Consider the following 21,295-nt stretch of genomic DNA (forward strand, 5'->3'; position numbering starts at 1 on the left):
TGCGTCCAAGCCTCCGTTAGTAATTCAAAATGTTCACTTCAGAAATAGTATCACAGCGTGTGCTGTTTCTAACAAGTCATTGGATAAACAAGGATAAACGGATGGATATGTCTGTGTGTGTGTGTGTGTGTGTGAGAGAGAGAGAGAGAGAGAGAGAGAGAGAGCGCGCTAGAGAGAGAGAGAGAGGTGTGTGCGATCACCTGTTGCCACACCCAATCAGAGACGCTTAGAGCTGTTTGAAGGTCAGCTTTCTCAGTGGAATATAGACGTCCAAGTGGGGTTTTCCTCTCTATTTCGGGGTAGCCGGTGCGCAAATGTCATTCACTATATAAACAGCGATGTCCTCAGCCATTTTAAACAGTATATATCCAATGTGGAAACTCACAGAGCTGTTCTATGTAAACAATGACTAACACTTTACGTCACCAACTGTCTCATATTACACACAAAAATGATCTTTTGCCACCACCTGCTGGCTAAAATATGTAATTTCAAAAACAATGACAGTAACCCCAACACATATGCACTATGATTACACTTCAGTTTAAAACAGCACTAACACAAGCTGAGTGATACACAGTGAAGTGTCTGAGTGCTGATGCTGTCACACCATCAGTGCTCATGGAACGTCTCTCGTCCAATCAGATTCGAGGACCGGAACTAATTGCATATCTCGAATCTGATTGGACGAGAGACGTTCCATGAGCACTGATGGTGTGACAGCATCAGCACTGTGACAGCAAATATATACATACTGTATATATTTAAGTGGAAAAGCATGCTAGACAATTGATAGTTTTATAGACCTTGACACATTTCAGAACTTTTAAGAACATCTTCAGTAATGTTACAATTTGCATAGTATGTATTCATTTTTATTATTGCTAATGAGAAATAAAAAAAAAAAAAAAAAAAAAAAAAAATCCTTACAAAGGTTTACATTAAGCCTTAATTCCACAGGAATATTAGAAGTACTGCCAAGTATTGCCACTGATAGAGATATATTGTAATGTTATTCAGATGAATCCATGGGTATCATCTTTCTTATAGATTATATGAGATGCCATAACAGTCAAATACATACACAGAGTATAGAACGAGTTTGAGATTATAGCACATACTGTATCAGGAATAGTATGTTGGAGAGTGTGACAATGCATCAGCACTGGAGCAACTGACAATACACATTACAAAGGCACTTCATTCAACACATGAAGCTTCAATTGTATATACACATCTACATGAAATATTCTGTAACTGTTAGAGCATATTACTGTGGCAGGTGATAAAATTGCTCTTACACACTCATTCGTTCACTTTCCAAACATTTAGACCTGTAACAGTGTAGTGATACTTAAGCGATAGTTCGCCCCACAAATGAATAAAACAAAAATCTGTCATCATTCACTCACCCTCATTTTTCTTTCTTTCTTTATTCCATGGACCACAAAAGGAGATTTAAGGCAGAATGTTAGCCTCAGTCACCACTCACTGTTTTTGCATGTTGTTTTCCCTTCCATAGAATAAATGGTAAGGTGGCTAACATTCTGTTTAACATCTCCTTTTGTATTGCACAGAAAAATAAAAAAAAGTGATACAGGCTTGGACCAACATGAGGGTGAGTAAGCAATGGCACAATTTGATTATTTTTGCATTTCATTTAACTGTGTAGTTCTTCATTCACCCAAGCAAATTCTAAAGCTGTGCATAGAATTGTGCAATATTGCTTTGGATCATAAAATATGATAACTAAAGCAACCTCATATTTGCAACTGTATCAACTTGTGAGGACATTGTGTCTTCTCGTCTCTCTCAGTAGTTGCTGGCTGCCATTATATTTACATGTGTAGTTCTCTTAAATTGCACCACAACTAATCTGAAACTAATCTGGTGCCAATACTGAGCCCATGGCACGAATATGACACCAGGTCAGTTTATACTGGGGTACCGGTCATTTTGGAGTTGCAATTCCTGGCTTCTCTTGACCTGAATTGAAGTGTCTCTGAGTGTTTGTCTCTGGCGCACTCTTGTGGCTCTTCCCGGTTGTGCAGCACGGACCGTAACTGAGGCAGGCACTGGTCCCAATCCTCAGGCAGCAGGAGCAAAAGGAAACCCAGGCAAATGATAGACACCGCTATAACACGGATACTGTTGAGCTGAATCTCACACATGTAGCGATCTATGACTGGAGTTCAGAAGGTTTCCAGGGTCACTTAGGCATTTCTAAATGATAAATCACTAATTCTTGAAAAATGTGACAAAACATGTACCACCACTTTAAATGCCATTTTGTTTTGAAAATAGCAACAATTAAAAAAATAGCAAGTTATTAGAAATGAACACTAATATGTTCTTTTATACACATTTTAAAGAAACAATGCTGCTATTTCCTGACAGAAGGAAGAGGTTAATTTAAAAAACAAAAATAATAATGATCTCTTTCAGGTTTCACAACCGTGCATCAGACTTTTATGAAAACATTATCTGGTTTATTTTACTATTATTATTAATATTACTACTATTATTTTATTTTAAATTTTTGTGCTTGTACTGTGATGTTTCACATACATAATTGGGATTTTTGATCATTTAGGATTTTTAGAAAAAAAAATTGCCAGAAAATAGTAGAAGCAGGGGGTTGCACCCAAACGTAGTCGATCCTTTATAATCCTTATTCACAGTAGTGCCATCTTTTTTAAATGGGAATGACAATGAGGCTGTGAGGGATAGACTTACCATCTCTTCAATGCCAAGCACAGTATGAAGCTGTAAATAGCTCCTTGATCACAGATTTTTATCTGCTGAATGTTCTTAGAAAGATATTTTTTCAAAGTTTTGTCCGCAGAATGATCCAGAAACAATTCATTGAAGAGACTGCACATTTATCCCACACAGCCTCATTGTCAATCCTAATCAAAGTCAAGAATGGCGCTGCTGTCATTACAGGTCATTAGGTCTATACATTAACCTATACATATACCTTTAATTCTTTCATTTTTGTAGTCTGTTGTGTCCGTGAAAATCAAAATTTGTCTTAATAAATAATCAAGATACTAATCTACTGGTAATCAGTGCCATTTGAATAATATTCAAAGTAGATGCTTTTTGTTGTTGTTGTTGTTATGGTTTTAAAAACAACAAATGGTGCAAGTATGACTTACCAGCGTTTACAGGCACACTGAGGACAACACCCAGAGAAATCAGAGTAGGTAGAGTTATCAAAAGACCAAAATTCAACAGGAAGTTGAATACTTAGTGGGCAACAAAAAGAAAAAGTAAGGATATTAGTTAAAGGAGTTAATTCTGATTTCTGTGATCAGTTTGAGGAGTTTGGATGTATTTATGTGTCAATCAACTTACCCAGCAGAAGAGCAGACATGCCACAGATACTAAGCCATGGCAAATCTCCATGTGAAATAAAGTCCTCGGCCCCTGTGAGAAGCAGGATCATAGGTACCGCACTAATGAAGACCAAATTAGCTCCACCAAGGATAGTAAGATATACTGCTGCTTCACCAAGCTTTGCACTTCCCAGAACAAGCTTGAACAAAACCTAATGAAGAAGAGGTACAACTTATACAGTGCTTTACAGCCAAATAGAACATGAAATAATTAAATGCTATTTCGAAATATCTCTTTAGGAATAGTAGGCTAAGTCAGTGGTGCATGACTGTCTAAGATGTGCTTGTTTGTATACTAGTATCAGCAAGCTTATAATCTTCTCTTACTTTGTACATAGCTGCAGTTGATGCAGACCCAACCACAAGGGATATGCCAATCACAGAGTGGCTGTGGAAACCATCTGCATATGTCATCATAACAATGCCTCCAATGGCTAAAATGGCTGCCACAATCTGTGTTTAGATAAAATATAGGAAAAATCAAAATATATCACACACACACACACACACACACACACACACACACACACACACACACACACACACACACACACACACACACACACACACACACACACACCAAGCTAGATTTGCATCTTGCAATACAAGTGCTTGCAAGGCAGTAAAATAGTAGTTTTAAAGTTATGTGTGAGTTTCAATTTTACACTTCGGTTGTAATTGAACTTGTGGATGTGTAATTTAAATGTTGCATCATTGTAATTGTGCCATTGACATGAAATTCGTTTTTTGTAGTCGGCTATACACATCAAATACGCATCATGTCACTGTGCAGTTTATGGCAAGTATGTTTGTATGGAATATCAATACAGTGCTTCCATCCATGCACTGTAATAACCACAATAAAATGTATTTTATGTAGCAATATTCAGTGTGTATATATGCAGAGTATATAGTCTTAGTTTAAGTCTTACCCGTATTCCCATGAAGCGATCCCGCAGTACAATCCAGGATATTAGGAAGGCAAAAGCACGACCACAGCAGAAGAGGGCACAGGCATCTGTGGCAGGGATTCTGCGAAGGCCTTGCAGATACAGATAGCTGGTGAGAGTCCACAGCACCCCAAAAGGGGCCACCCGAGAGAGCAGCATCCTCAGTGACAATCCGTCATCTCCCAAGAACTGACAACACTCTCTAATGTGAATCCAATCATATACAAATAATGTATCCTAATGATGTATAAATTCAGTACAATCACAAACCAGAAAATATAAACACAAATAAATATGTCTGAAGTCTAAGTTGGGGCATAGAAATGATTGGAAAAATTTGTGGGGACAAAATAAGGCATGGATCACTGATTATCCCCCTAAAAGTCTGGGAAACGCTACACAAAAATGACAAAAAGTGGGAAAAGCATGTACTGGCCATTTATAATGAATGTGACACACTTGAATTTAGGTCAAAGTGTACCTAAACAATTGAGTTTATGCTACATCAGAGAATGCTGCAAATACATTGATTTCAATTGGGATGGTCGACTGCAAGGACACAAACAAATCATTAAACATTTCATGAGCAGAACTAAAAATACATAAGAAATATGTACACCGATCAGCCACTACATTAAAACCATCATGTAGGTCCCCTTTGTGCCGCCAACACAGCTCTGACCCATCGAGGTATGGCATCCACAAGACCTCTGAAGGTGTCCGATGGTATCTGGCACCAAGATGTTCACAGCAGACCCTCCAAGTCTTGTAAGTTGTGAGTTGGGGCCTCAATGAATCGGACTTGTTGGTCCAGCACATCACATAGATGCTCAGTCAGATTGAGACTGGGGAATATGGAGGCAGAGTCAACACCTTGAACATTTTCTCATGTTCCTCAAACCATTCTTGAACAATTTTTGCAGTGTGACAGGGTGCATTATCCTGCCGAAAGAGGTCACTGCCATCAGGGAATACCGTTGCCATGAAGGGGTGTACGTGATCTGCAACAATCTATAGGTAGGTGTTACGTGTCAAAGTAACAGCCACATAAATGCCAGAACCCAAGTTTTCCCAGCAGAACATTTCCCAGAGCATCACACTGCCTCAGCCGGCCTGCCTTCTTCCCATGGTGCATCCTGCAGTCATCTATTCCACAGGTAAATGACACACACGCACCCAGCCGTCCACATGATCTAAAAGAAAACGTGATTCATCAGACCAGGCCACCTTCTTCCATTGCTCCATGGTCCAGTTCTGACACTCACATGCCCATTGTAGGTGCTTTCGGCAGTGGACAGGGGTCAGCATGGAGCAATGACAAAAACTCTGACTGGTCTGCAGCTACACAGCCCCATATGCAGCAAGCTGCAATGTACCGTGTATTCTGACACCTTTCTATCATGGCCAGCATTAAGTTTTTCTGCAATTTGTGCTATAGTAGCTATTCTGTGGGATCGGACCAGACAGGCTAGCCTTCGCTCCCCACACACATCAATGAGCCTTGGGTGCCATGACCATGGAGCATGGTTCACCAGCTGTCCTTTTGATAGGTACTAACCACTGCATACCGGGAACAACCCACAAGTTCTGCCGTTTTGGAGATGCTCTGACCCAGATGTGTAGTCATCACAATTGGTTTTAATGTTGTGGCTGATCAGTGTATATTCTGTATAGAAATTTCCATGACTTTTCCAGGCCTGGAATTTTCTGATATTGTCAGGTTTCCATGAGAACTCTGTGACAAAGGCACCCGTTCACCAAGAAGAATTTTAGGAATTATCTTAATTTAACACTTGCATGGCTTTTTTTCCCACACCATCAAAATGAGAACAGAGCACTGAGACACTCCAGTGGCATTCATGTTGCAGAACTTCATAAAATCAGCTATCCAAATTGGACACAAACCAGAATTTTTTTTTTTGCATTAATTTAAATTTCTTTCAAAAGTGCTACCTAGTACAAAAAACATAAAATATTTGTTTGCTGAACTGATAATATTACCATGGGACATTATAAAGAAAATTATGCTAGGGTCAAATTTATCTGAGCAGCTCAGCCCAACAGAACTGCAAAGTCAACATTCACTAGGTTCTGCAATCTAAATTGATGTACGTCTGCATAAATCCAAACTTTCACACAGTGCAGCACTTTTGCAAGGATTTCTCATTTAGGAACGCAGTGAAAAGTTTTGTAGGTCACAAAAGCAATAACATCTCCTTCTCCTATCATGCATGAAATGAAGCACACCACTTCTCACCTGAAGCGTTGTCTTGGGCTGTGTCTGTCCTTGCTACAACACAGGTGACCCAGGTAGTACAGAGGAAAGATGACACAGTTCCAGGATGTGGAGAACCAAGTGAGGGTGAATGTAACATTCAAGCGTCTGACTGTTATTTTGGCCAACTGAGTGCAGCCTGACCAAGACAAACAGATGCAGATCACCACTGCGACACCCCATAGTGCTCTGCGCAGATGAACTGTGGTCATCCGCAAACAGGATTGCAGTCTCTCCTGCCTGTTCACACCATCAGATTTCACTGTTCCTAAAGCAGCATGGCCATCTACCTTCACTTCCACCTTCGCTATGCTAGATTGGTCCTCCTCTGCAGATATAGACAACAAAGGTCATGTGAATTGTTTGTGTGTGTCTGTATCAAAAAAGAGGTGTACGTATACTTGTGGTACCAGACACAATTACAAAAATGATGACTGCTTTCAAACAAGTTTCGAACACTCTCCCCATCTTGCATTGTTTGGGCAAACAGGTAGTCAGGCTTCATAGGTTGAGCCAATAGTTGTGCCAATTGGGTGAACTAATGTTGTCATGTTGTGCCACGTTCAAGCCATTTAAACAAACAGGTGGAGGTAGTGGCACAGAAATGACACACTTTTCCTTTAAAAATAGTTATGTGATATGAAAATAATGAAACTACCACCACTTTTTGCCATTGTTTCTACATAAAATGCCATGTAATAGGGCAGGAAAAAATTGCCTGACATATATGATGCTGACAAAGCTCAATTGCAGTACCTTTTCTAAGTTCAAACCTTAGAAGGAACAACTTACACAAAGTACTTTTATGATATTGTAAACATATTGTAAAATTTTTAAATAATATACTGTATACTTGCATTCTGACAGCAAGCGTGATCTAGTGCTGTCCATGGTACTGAATATGTGAAACACATTTCTCCCTCTAGATGTTTTATAATTGTAGAAAACATTTTCATACTAAGTTAGTCTCTGAAAAATGTATCTTATTGCAATAACCGGGCACGTCTCTAGGACAAAGCTGTTAGTGAACTAAGGGCAGGGAGGCAGACAGACTGTCCCTGAGAAGCAATCCGCCAACAGAGAAAGATGCTGATTATTCTATCACAGTTACACCACAGACCATAGTCTGCGAGAGCTAACATCTCGCAGCTAACTGCGAGAGCTCGGTGTTGCTGACATTGACCCACACATTAATTAGGTGGTAATGGTGCAGTGGTTAAAGATTTGGCTTTAAACCCAAAGGACCAAGGTTCAAACCTACAGTATATAGGGGCAATCCATGAACTTAAGAATTGCTGAGTTCCCCTATTACTGTTGTGCCCTGTAGCAAGGGAACTAGGAGAATGTTCCCTGTAATAATTGTACTGTAAGTCACCTTGAAAATGAAAGCATCTGCTGAAGATTTTATTATGCATAATCAAAAAGGGAGCCCTTATGTAGCAGGGACAGCACTACTATAATGTCACTAGAGTTCTACTAGATTGTATAACAGCCAGCAAATCAACCTTTTTTGTGTGGGTATTACATGCATTTTTAAGGCAGTACAATAAACTTGATTCTTTTCACATTAAAGGAACGTAAAAAGTACACCCCATAAAAATGTAGAAAATTGAGAATGTTTTCTCTTTAAGTACTGCAAAGGACCAGTTTGGTGTATGTTGTGGCTCTGAGCCATCTCTGACCAACACAGAAAGATTACTGAGTATTATTTCAGCTTTTATTTACCATTTTCGGACAGGCTCCCATGCATATCTGTCTGACCATATCTCCATCAATATTGTGTGCTGTGAAAAAGCATTGTAAACTTAATTTACATAACATATTTGACAAACTGTAAATGGAGGAAACATCATAATGAATTTAATTAATATCGCTTTCAGCAGATATAAGCACTTAAAATTTGTCAAAAAGATCCAGGAAAATTCTTGATGTCATAAAGCGGCTGAGAAACTGTGTCCAATCAAATGCGTTCTAAAACAAGGATGCACCCTCCCCCTACATTTGGTCATCATGTCTGCCAGTGTTCTAACAAGCGCTGATGATGCCTTCACAGGGCACTCGAAGGGTGCACAATCCATGCTCTTGGATAATTTCAAACAGATTTTTCAATAAGAATCGTTTAAAAAGTGAGTTCCAAATGTTATCACCTTTCAGCTCTCTGAAGCTCTCAGAGTATATTTCGAAGGGAATATGGGGGGCCTAAGTAGCTCAGCAAGTATTGATGCTGACTACCACCCCTGGAGTCACACGTTTGAATTCAGGATGTGCTGAGTGACTCCAGCCAGGTCTCCTAAGAAACCTGGTTGGCCCGGTTGCTAGGAAGAGTAGAGTCACATGGGCTAACCTTCTCTTGGTTGAGATTAGTGGTTCTCGCTCTCAGTGGGGTGCGTGGTAAGTTGTGCATGGATTGCGGAGAGTAGCATGAGCCTCCACATACTGGGAGTCTCCGCAGTGTCATGCAAAATGAGCCACGTGATAAAATGTGCAGATTGACTGTCTCAGAAGCGGAGGCAACTGAGACTTGTCCTCTGCCACCCAGATTGACCTACTAAGTAGTGTGAATTTGGCATTCCACAAATTGGGAGAAAAGGGGAATCAAAAAAAGAATTAAAATGGCTAGAGTAAATAATATATGTTCATTGATAATGATTTGTGTCAAATTTAGTGGAAAATATTACAGTTGCTCTCTGTGGCATGGCAGAAATTTGAGCAGTCTCCAGAGTTGTAGGTGGGTGCATGTGGAGCGGAGGGGGGCGGGGCCGGGTCGGGCATGTCCGCAATTCTCTCTCTCTCAAACAATCGTCACCGGCCGCCTTTATCCCTTGCGCACCTCATCAGGCCGATTGGGGACCGGGCGCGCGATATTGCGACCCGGCCCCGCCCCCCTCCGCTCCACAGTGCATTATTATGATTTGTAACTACAATAGTAGCCCCTATTAAACATGTAAATAATAATAATAATAATAATAATAATAATAATAATAACAAGAGTGAATCATTTTTCTAAAAATGTATGTCCTCATGGGGACAGCAGGACTAAGTTGTGAAATTTTAAATAATATCAAGCTATTGAAAGTCAGATTTTTAAATATAATTGTTTATGTTTCTAGCAGTGTTTGTTATTTATGTTTTAGAGACTTTACAGACATTACAGCTGATTTGGAACAATGTTTATTGGGAAAAGTACAAATAAAAATGATCTGACTTGATTTTAATTTTATTGTACAATGTTTTTCTACTTTGGCAACAAAATCTCAATGTTCTCTCATACACTGTTAAACAAACAAACAAACAAACAAAAAACAAGTGCTGAAGCATTTTACCAATCAGAAATTAGAATAATTAATTCTGATTCAAAGTAATGGTCAGCATCATCCAATCACTACCAACCATGTTGAAATTAAATTTAGCATCATAAATTCTGAATCTATGTATTGATTACCATTGTAACATGTCTGCCAACCATGTTGAGTGGTCCAAACATCATCTGCAGTCTGAAACTGAATTTTTACTGGAAATTTGGGGTGGATGAATTTGGATGCAAAGGAAAGGATGCTCCCTTGCTCCCTATTTAGTGAATAACTTAACCTCCAGCTGCTGTCTGTCTGCACTTGTCTCAGAAGAGTTTGAAATGCTTTTTATTCTCATCCTAACTATGTATAAAGACTAATAATCAGAATCAGAACCAGCTTTATTGCCAAGTATGCTTACACATACTGTACAAGGAATTTGTCTTGGTGACAGGAACTTCCAGTGCACAACAATACAAAACACAATACAAAAACAGCAGCAAGACATAGATAAAATATATATATATATATAATTATACGTACATACACACAGACACACACCTTCATACATACACAAACATAGTGCAAATCTAAAACAAATCCGTTATATAAAGTACAAAAATACAGTATGTTATGTACAGTGAAATAGTTTTTTTTTTCCCTTGTATGTTATGGCAGAAGAGGATATGTTAGATAATACAAATAGACTTAAACTGTGTATTGCACATAATTATTGCTCAATGTGGCGGCTTTAACTATTTATGAGATGGATAGCCTGAGGGAAAAAACTGTTCCTGTGCCTCTGAAAGTTTTTCAGCTTTTGGATGAACCTATTTATTCTCAATGTGATATTGCACAGTGAATTTAGGATTTCTAAGGGAAACAAAGTGCTACAGTCCACATCATTGGTCATTGCATTTAACAGTGTGCCATTTCACAATAAATCGATAACATTTTCAAAATGGCATATCGGAATGATACTAGAAACTCTAGTCTTTTGACTGAAACAGGTTTCAATGTAAAACTTAAATACATTTCTTACCAGATGTAGATTTGTTGCTGTTTCACTTAAAGACAAACTTTGCTGAGATCGGTCGGTGCCATGTTGTTTTGACACATGACTCACTGCGTCAAACATTTAACCCTTTACTTACAGCCCAGAGTGTCCTGAACTGAGATCAGCCTCGGTATTGAGATCTCAGTTTCCCTGGCCGTGTGTGTGTGTGTGTGTGTGTGTGTGTGGTGTAGTAGTTTCTGCCAATTTTGTGAAAAATCTTTGGGGTTTTGATTTCAGAAGAATAGACTTTATTATCATTCCATAAAGCCGAGTTGCCTGCAGTAAAACCACAACAACAACTAACTCATCTCTGGGTTTGGTTCACTTAAATACATCTCCTCAAACAAGGTGGGGCTTACACTTTTTTAAACATGCATTATCTATCCTCCTCTTCTTTGACTCTGGTCTGACCATTTTTAGAAGTGACCAGGAACCACCTTTGGAGGACATAAATTCTCCCAGTGGTCATGTGAGCACACATGCAAAGCTATTCCTGTTTCTGCACATACCTTCAAATAGTCACACATATGTTGAGCACACATTCCATCACGTCCACAGGCCTTTACACACACACAGTAAACTGCATGTTTGCCCGTCAGACATAACTGTGGTACAAATCAACAATGTTTTCATTGATTACACCTGATTAAATTGATAAAAATATACTACAGTGGCAGGCTCAACACATGTCAAGGCAGTTCTATGGGATTTTAAGGAGCTGTTGTGGTAAGGTTCAGTGAGTACAAACACGAGAGGGTAGTGTTAACTCCAATACACAGGACTGCTCAACAATGTCATAACAGTGTATTAACTTTTCATCCCCTTCTGCTGTGCCCTGTGCAGTTTTACAAGGATAATGAATGCGCATGAGAATGCACACAAATTCTGTTTTCTTCACGCTATGATGCAGTCAATGGAAGTATGGAAATGAGAATAGCAAGAGACCTCATCTGCAACTGATGACTAAGCACAACTGGGCTCTTGCTCAGTTACTTTCTCTTGCATAGTAGAATGGCTGTCAGAGTAATACACTGTAGTGTGTGCTCATTTATTTAAATCAAATACCACAATAGATATATCAGGGGTCCCATGGGCTAAATACTTACTAACGCCAGAGAAAATAAATAGTCTCTATATATATTATCTGACTAAGCCGGTGCTTGGTGATAGACTTAGTGGTCTCTGATAGTTTCATCAGTATTCAAAAGTGTGACCACAAAGAACTGTTATAGAGAGATTGTGTATGAGGTTGCGGAGGAGCCCAGATTGTTTCAGGGGTGTAAGGATCCTGCACAGGTCTTTGATCGATGTGTTTACACCACCTTCAGCAAAGATGTTTAGCACTTGCTTTTGAAACATCTATCATACACCCACAACTCGATAGATGAAAGTTAGATGAAAAGCAAGAACAAACTGTCCCGGCAGTCAGGTTCAGTACCAAGATGCAATTTTGGAGGGTGGGGGGTGGGGCATTTGGATCTTTAGGGTAAATATTTGTGAAAAGCCCCCTTTAGACCCTGTCATGCTGGCAGTAACAAATATTAAACACTTGTATCTTTTAGTCACCTTTGCATTTTTGGAATTAACAAGATTATTTCAAGTGCCAAGTAATGCAATGCAATTATATAATACTTATCCTGTATAATTTCAACCCTTAATTTAGTTTTATACTTTAAATGGCCTTCATTCATAACTAAGTTTTAAGAAAATGTGCCATATACCAATATATTACCTTTTCAGGGCAGTAACATTCAACAGGCCTAAAGGCACACCTTAAGGAAATTCTTTTTTTTTTTTTTATATGGTCACAAAATATATCAGGATTGAAAAAATAAAATGCATTTCTTTTTATTAAATATTGACAGGGGAACATAATTTGTGTGAAAAGATAAATAACAGAAGGTTGTTTTTATTAAAATTCAGAAAAATAAATAAATGTGAAAATGGTTGTGAGGGGTGGTTTATAATGATAGGAGCAAATGTTATAGTGTAGAATTTGTCAAATAATTCAAAACTTATAAATTAAAATAACCACTTCAGAAAAGGATGCAATATGTCCAGTTAATTATAATTACATTTGGCATTCCATAACAAGTATTCAATAAATTAATTAAAATTCAATGTGATTGGATCAATCAATGTCAGCCCATTTGAGAAAAACAATGTGTTTAATAGGGACCATTAGCCCTTCCAAAATGGGGACTTTTTTATCCCAAATACAATTCTTTCACTTATTGGAAAGTTATAAAAAAAAACAACTTAGATTTAATCACCTTTAGCAAAACCAAAAATAGCAAATAAGTATTTGTTTTCTCAAAATAAATGTGACAATTTCAGGGCTTTTCATTAGATGCATAGATAAAATATTATATCAAACTACCTCAAAATAAACCGTTAGACACTACACATAATGCTCTTATGAGTCAGGAAAAAATTGCAGAGCACAGTGACAAACAGGGGTTCAGGAAAGTGATGTGTACCTATTTAGTGTTTTGGGTGAAAATCAAATCAAATGTGCCATTAGCCCTGTTGTACTGTTCTTTAGATTTATAATGCTCATATAATTTTAAACCATAACTGATATTATAGTCTTATAAAACACTCATATTCAACCCTAAAAATTCTGTTCTCTTTCATATAATCAAGGCATCAAATTTGATTAAGAAACAAGCATTAATTAAGTGTAATACCTTTGAGAGATGGGCTCCAGGGCTCATAACCATAGTAACCAGTGATCCTCAGGATGCGTTCTTCTATGGATGCGTTGTTGAGATACTCTACCGATCTCGAGGACTTTAAATCTTCATTTAGAGCTTCATCAATGACAAGGGACTTCAGCTGTCTGAGTTGAGGACTGATATCTGACAGGCGTCGTGGGCTCATGTCTGAAGTCTTTCTTATTCCCCTAAAGTTCAAGAAGAGACAAAGATATTTGAGGAAGAACTGTGAATCTCTGTGAAATGTCTTACAAGAAAACCTAACCTGATGTCAAACAAACACTCGCGTTCCAATCTGCAGGGTCCATACGCAGTGTTGTGCTGGATGGTAGAGGTAGGCTAAATACATAAAAATTGTGCCGTTGTGATTTAATGTGCTGAGTAACTTAATTCCCAGTAGTTCCCACCATGTCCAATATTAAAATCAGTGCGAAACACTTTGCAAAAGGTGTGGGCTTTGTCGTTCCCCGTCTGTCGCTCACTTCGACGTTGTGTCAAAGACGTGACAATAAGGGTGTCTCTTGAGAGCCTCGCGCATCCCTAAACTTGAGAAAAGGCCAATGAGAAATTGGCAAACAGAATTTGCATGTCTCTCCCCCGGACATACGGGTATAAAGGGACGAAAATATGCATCTGTGCTTTCAGATTTTTCCTTCGGAGCCGAGCGGTTGTGTGATCAGCGAGCTACATTCACTGACTGTTCCATTCATCTCTACAGAACTAGCTGTTTGATCTACAGTGCACATCAGTGGCCTTCTCTGCACAATAGTGCAGCTTTGCACCTGGGCGCTTCGACAGCGCTTCTAAAAAGAGAATATTTTCCCTAAAAGAGTTAATTTTTTCTAAAAGAGCAATACACAGCAGCGTTGAACGTCCTCGTGTCTGGGCAGCAATCACACCGAGGCAGCATTTATGGATGGTTCGTTTTCTCATGGCGAGAACCTTACCATGGCAAAGTTACTGTCGCGGCTTTCCTTTTTTAAAGAGGAACGTCCTTTAGCATCTCACACAGAAGACTCGATTGGACTGCCGCCCTCGGGTCGGCACGCCCAGATGGCCGACATGCTTGCCCGGGCCGCCATCAGCATGGGGTTGGACTGAAACCCTTCATCGTCCCCACAGCCTTGAAGGCTACATGACTGGTTCCTCGGGTCCGGGCACCGCTCATAGCCACCCCCGTTCCTTTCTTTCCTTTACTCCAGGTGGACAGAGTGGTTGCAATCCACCTGTGTCCCGAGAATGCCACCACATGGCGGGATCGCCTGGTGCTCTCCTCCAAGGCCTGTAGGATGACGTCATCACTGACCTCCAAAGCCTACAGTGCTGCTGGACAGGCTGCCTTCGCCCTACATGCCATGCCCCTCCTGCAAGTTCACCAGGCCAAGGCACTCAAAGATCTGCACTTGGGCAGACCCTGACGTGTTGCAGGAATTGCGCTCAGTGACCGACCTCACCCTCAGGGCCACGAAGGTCACAGCACAGACACTCGTGCAGGCGATGGCAACCCTTGTTGTACAGGAATATCATCTTTGGCTGAACCTGTTCGAGATGCGGGACGTGGACAAAGCACACTTCCTCAACTCCCCTGTCTCCCAGTTTGGTCTCTTCAGCGACACCGTGGAGGACTTGCCCAGCAGTTCTCAGCGGTGAAGAAACAGACAGAGGCCATTTCTCACATCATGCCCCACCGCTCCACCAGAGTGGGCCGTGCTCCGACTGTTCGCCCAGGGCGTCCTCATGCTGCTTCCATAAAACAAGCTGCTCCGCACCAACCTGGGCCCAGCTCTCAGTCCCAGTGTCAAGCACCCTGCTGGAAGCACACACCCCCCCCGTCTCCTGAACATCCTCAAGGACCCGGAAGTCTCCCAAGTGTTCCCGAGACAGACTACCCAGGGAACGAGACGTTTGCTCCGGAGCTGGTAGACAGACCACTCCGTCCCCCAGTGGAGGGCCGGGAATAGAATCCTCAGTTAATTGTTTTGTCTTTTGCCACACCCCCTTTGGGCTGCGGTACCCACATTCTCAATAAAAGAGCAATTTCCTCTTTCCCTGGGTCACCTGGCCTTCAAATGCCGTTCTCACGGCAACCCGGTGCCACACTTCAGCAGTTCTGGCACTCCGGACGCGGACCTCCCGCCTCCGGACCCACGACTGCTGCCCCGTGCCCGTTGGGTTCTGACGAGTCCAGAGGATGCCTACACGGGACCTCCTTCTCAGTCACTAACCCGCCCCCTGCCAGTGTGCGGAACAAGTTAAGTGCTTAAAGTCTTCTCTCAGCACCAGAGCCTTGGGACATGCTTCTGCCTCCCGACACCACAGTACCTGCTCAGCCCCGCTGCGAAGCCTCGCCCGGTATGTCGAAAACTATCATCCCCTTAGTGCCCCTTGCACGGAGCTAGGACGTGTGGCTTTCACTTCCCAACCCGTCGTGCTGGTTGGCCAGGACCATCCGACTCGGATACATGATTCAGTTCACCAGGCCTCCGCCCCCTTTAACTCGGTGCATGGCAAAAACGCCAACACCCTGCGGTAGACCTGAAGGACGCATACTTCCACATCTCTTCAGGTAATCCATAGAGTCTTAGGTTCCATATTCTCTGATATCTTTCAGCGTTGTTTACTTTGGCCTCAAGCTCTGTAATTTTCTTCTCTTGTTCACTGATTATATTTTGCTCAGCTTTTCTCTCTGTCTTGATGTCATTAACCTCTTTGAATAAAAATTCAGTTGTTTTTTTCAAGCCTGCAATCGTCAGTGTGTTCTGTCTTATCATTTCTTAAAGTCCAGCTGTTTACATGTTGATATTTTCTCTCAACAGCCTCACAGTATTGACTTGAACTTCTGTAAGTGACTGTTCTGTTTTACCTTTTTTGTGGACAGGAGGACCCAAAGTTGAAACTTCCATTATATTCATCTTCTGAACATGTGCGAGCTTATGAGTGTTGAGATAATGGATTTTGGTTGACTGAATCCTTTTTTTTCTTATCCACTGGTTCCTTCTCCTGAATGTCATGTTTCTTCTCTCTCCCGCGCATCTCGTGTATTACCAAAACTTCAAGTTAAAGTCCAAAATTTAAAAGTCCAAATTATTCATACGAATCAGATTTTTATTTAAATACAACTTAATTTGTGTTAATTCAAATAAGTTTTTCAGCCACTGAAAACTACTTTGCACACCCCCCTCACTAGATGCCATCTTGCACACCCCCCTCACCAGATGCCATCTTGCATGCCCCCCTTTAATTAAAAATAACAGCGTCTCAAACTCCTATTGTTTATTTCATTTTAGCACTTATTTTAGACAAACTACGTTAGTAGTGGTTCGCAATGACTGGTGGGTAAATATCCCTCTCCACTTCCTGTGAAGTGATGTATCAATGTTCACTTATTCCCTGTGCCGTATAAAGGGCCCTTCCTTCTGAACATAAACGTTCCCTGCGGATTGGAATCTCACTTAAGATGGCTGAATACCATGTGAAGTCCACTTCGCAGGACCTAACGGTCGATTGGAATGCACCTTCCAATAAAAACAGGCAATGTGAGACAAGTGACACAATGCAAAAAGACAAGATAAAAAAAGAAGCTCCCAACACTACAAGTGAGCAACAGTCAGTCCAGAGCCCAGTGCACGAACAGCATGTGACCTTGTGCTGTGTAAACTGCTGTGCAATCTGCTGTGCATTCAGCTTCATTCGTTGCTTATTAGGGGTTTCTTGTTTTGTTTTGTCGGAGTTGCAAGACCCATGCATATAATGTGACTTCTCGTGTACATGCATATTATGAAGCCTATGTAGTATTTTCAGCAATAAATATATCCAGTAACTCACTCTGGGACGGAGAAGTTGTGTTTCATTCAGCACTCTGATGAGCCCATTTTAGGTACTATTGACCTTTTTCACACTCCTGTTTTTGGAACGTGGAAGTAAATGATTGAAGGTTAAACTTTGACAGAGCTAAATGGGAGACGACAGCACTATTTTCACTTTCACAAAAGTCTGCTGTTACATTTGAATGACTATCCAGAAGAAGGAAAAAAATATAGAGATGAGGATTAAGACAGTTAGATGGGATTAGATGCCAAATGTACTCTCACTCTCTCAGCAGCTGTAATCGAAACCCCCTCGCAGCTGTGGTAAAAATGTTTTTTTAACTAATTACAGGGTATTATAACACAAAGAATAATGTTATAAACTTACACTCAATATATAAAAAAAAACGTAATATATAAAATTGTGATATATTTATGCTGCTAAATAAAGTGAAACGCATCATCACAGTCTGTGAAAAAGTTCTATTGGATATAAAAGCTAGCTTTTAAGAATCGTGACTGTTCAGAATAAAGACAGAAGGGGTTCCAGTGCGTTGAGGTGGAGGATCGCTGTTCGCAGCAGTTTTTCACATGACCACGTGTTGTTTTTGTGTTGTAGATTGTTGTTCTAATTATATATTTTTACTTACTAATGTAGAAACTGTTTCGACACTTCCCTTTTTGTTATCTTATTAAACATGTGTTGAAGTCAAAGTAAACATGGTCATACTTGAAGTAGCTTTTCAGATTTACATTTGTCTGTTTTACAATGCTTGACAAAAATGTAGACTTTTCCAACAAAAGGATTTTAAAACTTGAGTTATATTATTATGTATTTTGATTAGGGTAATGTGATATTGTTTATATTAATGCATGCTATTAGTATCATACTTGTGGAGAGCTATGAAAAGGTGTACACAATTCATTTGAAATACACATTATTGCATATTTCTGCAATAAAAGCAGAATTAAATCTAATGACACAACAAAATACATACCCTTATGTTCAGCATAGACAAGCATAACATAAGGACCTTCATCACTGGATCTGACAATCAGTTGTGAACATTTGCTATACTGCTGCATTGTGGTGAGGACAGTAGCCAGCACAGCTCATCTGTCTCAGCAGAGAATGAATGGCCAAGAGTAGATGGGAAAGGAAGTGGATATCGGAGGGGGGTAGGCATCCCAAGAGGAAAGAATTGCAGGCATGGCCTTTTTGATCCAACCTTTAATCTGACACTTTTACTGTGGCACTATCCAAATAGACCAAAGAGATCTATAGTTTAACTATCCAATCTATAGATTTAGACCCATCCCATACACATATAGCTCTTTACATTATGTATTCCATAAGCAAGTTATTCCATGAGGCAGACTGGCACAAGCAAGTTTTTTCATTTCAGAAAAATTATGTGAAAGGTGCTTGCATGTGCAGAACTCCCTGCCATGATGCTTGGATTGTGGGTGGTTGCCGGGGCATTGCAATGCAGTTGCTACGATGTTCTGGGTGGTTGCTAGATGGTTCACCCCACCCCCAACTAATCCTAAACCTAACCCATATCAAGTCTCTTGTGCTTGTCCAAGTCCACTTAACTACTCCCTAGATTTATCTCAGGCTCCTCCTTTAATATATGTCTTATATGCCAAAATATAATAGATCGGATTAGGAGTTTGAGCAAGTATGAACAATAGTATTACTGATGTTTGCCTTAATAAACACAAATAATTATATTCATGCTCAATAAACATACATGTATGTAGTTCATAAATACATCTTTTTAATGACTATACAAGATTTACTCTCCCACTATACTTTACACCACTTTTTCCATTGCTATGGTTTAAGAACAGTAATTTCAGCAAGTTTAACAAAGAAAGATGACCAAGTTATAATATTAATAATAATAAACTGTTGTTATGACAAACCCTGTGAAGCTGTTGCCAATTGTTTAACTATGGAGATTTCAAAGCCGAAAATTAAAGTAAAGAAATAATTACATTTGCCATGCCTAAAGATCAAAAGATATATTCTCTGCTATAAAAACTGTGTTAATAAAACTAACTGAAAGCATCCAGTGCCATGATTATTAAAATGATAAAAAAAAAGATATGTTTACCTGTCTTTCTGTGGACTCTCTCTATCTTTCTCATCCTCTCTCTGCATTGCGCTGGCACATCATGTGTGGGGATCTTGTCCCTGCAGTGTGACGGCTACACTGGCCACAGCCAGGTTTTGAAAGATGGCTAGCAGTGGGGGTGTGGGACACAGTGTGTGTGTGCATGGTGAAGGAGGGGTAGCTCATTGTAACTGGTTGGCACCTATCGATTGAAAAGAACCATCTCCACCCAGCACAATCCTCAGTCAGGAGACCTGTGCTTGGCCAAGCAAAAACTTCTGACAGTGCCGTCAATAATCATCCAAACACCTTCCGATGGAGAATGCCATGGGGAGAAGCCATGAGGTCTGTACTGCATATGCTTAACTCAGAATTGAGCTTGGCACACACTGTAGCGAGGTCTGACATCAAATGAGGCAGACTGGCTAGGATAAACACAGGCCAAGTGAAAGTAAGATTAAATGAAAACTCTTGGGTGTGAACTATCTAAGCTCTCTGGTGGAGTTTATTAGCATTTACAAAGGACAAACCAAAGGCAAAGTTGAAAGGAGAAGCACTCATAAATAACAAATGCTGCGTTCAGTAGTTTTCTGTTCTCATCAAGGAGAACAGTAACCTTGTCTGCAGCAAACTCAAAGGGATGTTTATCCTTCAAAAGGCAAATTATATTTAGCTTTGGTACCACACATCACATTTTCAAATAGGAACGAAAAATCACAGAAGTGATCTATTTAATATTTCCATTGTTTCTACTAAATAGCAAATAAGATTGAACAGAGATGAAATGGAAACATGCAAAATGATCTTGCTTTTTTCTCCTGAGATAAAGACCCTAACTATTTTGCAATTGTCTGATCTAGAGTTTCAGTTCAGATCACAACAATTTCTCAGATTGTGCTCAGATTTGCGATTTCAATAAGAACTCAATATTGACATGTTTTCATCAAATACATCCAATACCAAATAATCTGAGCTACACCACACAGTAATTGTATAGCTCTGTATTCCTGTATTTCAACAATTGTCTCATTTGTATCTATTTTTATATCTTCTAAGAATTATCTTCAAACAACGTTGATAACTAAATGAAGCATAACTTAATTTAGACCTCCCTAAAGTCTTTACCACTGAACAAGAACATATTCCTTTAAGTTAACACAGTGCTTCGAAAATAATAGCCAATACTAACAAGAACTCATTCAGAATACTAACTCGACCAAAACATTTTTACATGATATGAACGAAGCACATACCTTCAAAGACAAAGAAAATTTAAAAGTCCCTGAAATAGAACCTCTAATGCCAGTATAATGCATTGACAAGATCAGCTTTCCCAACAATAATATTTCTTGTGCTGTGATGAAGGTAATGGACAAGACATTTAAGAGAATGGCTGTGGGAATTCTAAAAAGCCTCTTACAGTTTCACATGCTCTTAGCAGAACACTACTTAAGAGAAACTCTGTTTAATAAGTAAGTTTAACAAGGTGAGCACAGCTGCAGGAACTTGTTAACATAACCTCGGCTCAATTTCAGCACCACTTTTACGGGACAGCATAAAATACACTTTCAAACAGCAGAGTAAATATCGCTTTTAACAGCACTCAGCAGACATCCTGATAGACTGTTAACAGACCGTACAGCTGCTCAGATCCACAAGGCCTCTCTCCCCCCAGCAAG

General features: G+C 39.9%; 1 protein-coding gene across 1 annotated transcript; it reads right to left on the bottom strand.

The window, feature by feature from the left end:
* Positions 1–1,934: 1,934 nt before the first annotated feature.
* Positions 1,935–19,663, bottom strand: LOC127633162 (putative thiamine transporter SLC35F3). Its single transcript, XM_052112043.1, has 8 exons — positions 19,617–19,663; positions 13,664–13,878; positions 6,609–6,954; positions 4,334–4,553; positions 3,729–3,854; positions 3,361–3,553; positions 3,162–3,251; positions 1,935–2,185 (listed from the first exon to the last, which is right to left on the bottom strand). The coding sequence occupies exons 1-8, from the start codon at positions 19,661–19,663 to the stop codon at positions 1,935–1,937; spliced, it is 1,488 nt and encodes a 495-aa protein (XP_051968003.1).
* Between the last annotated feature and the right edge of the window lie 1,632 nt (positions 19,664–21,295).

The sequence above is a fragment of the Xyrauchen texanus genome, chromosome 40, assembly GCF_025860055.1.
Source record: "Xyrauchen texanus isolate HMW12.3.18 chromosome 40, RBS_HiC_50CHRs, whole genome shotgun sequence".
Classification (NCBI taxonomy): Eukaryota; Metazoa; Chordata; class Actinopteri; order Cypriniformes; family Catostomidae; genus Xyrauchen; species Xyrauchen texanus.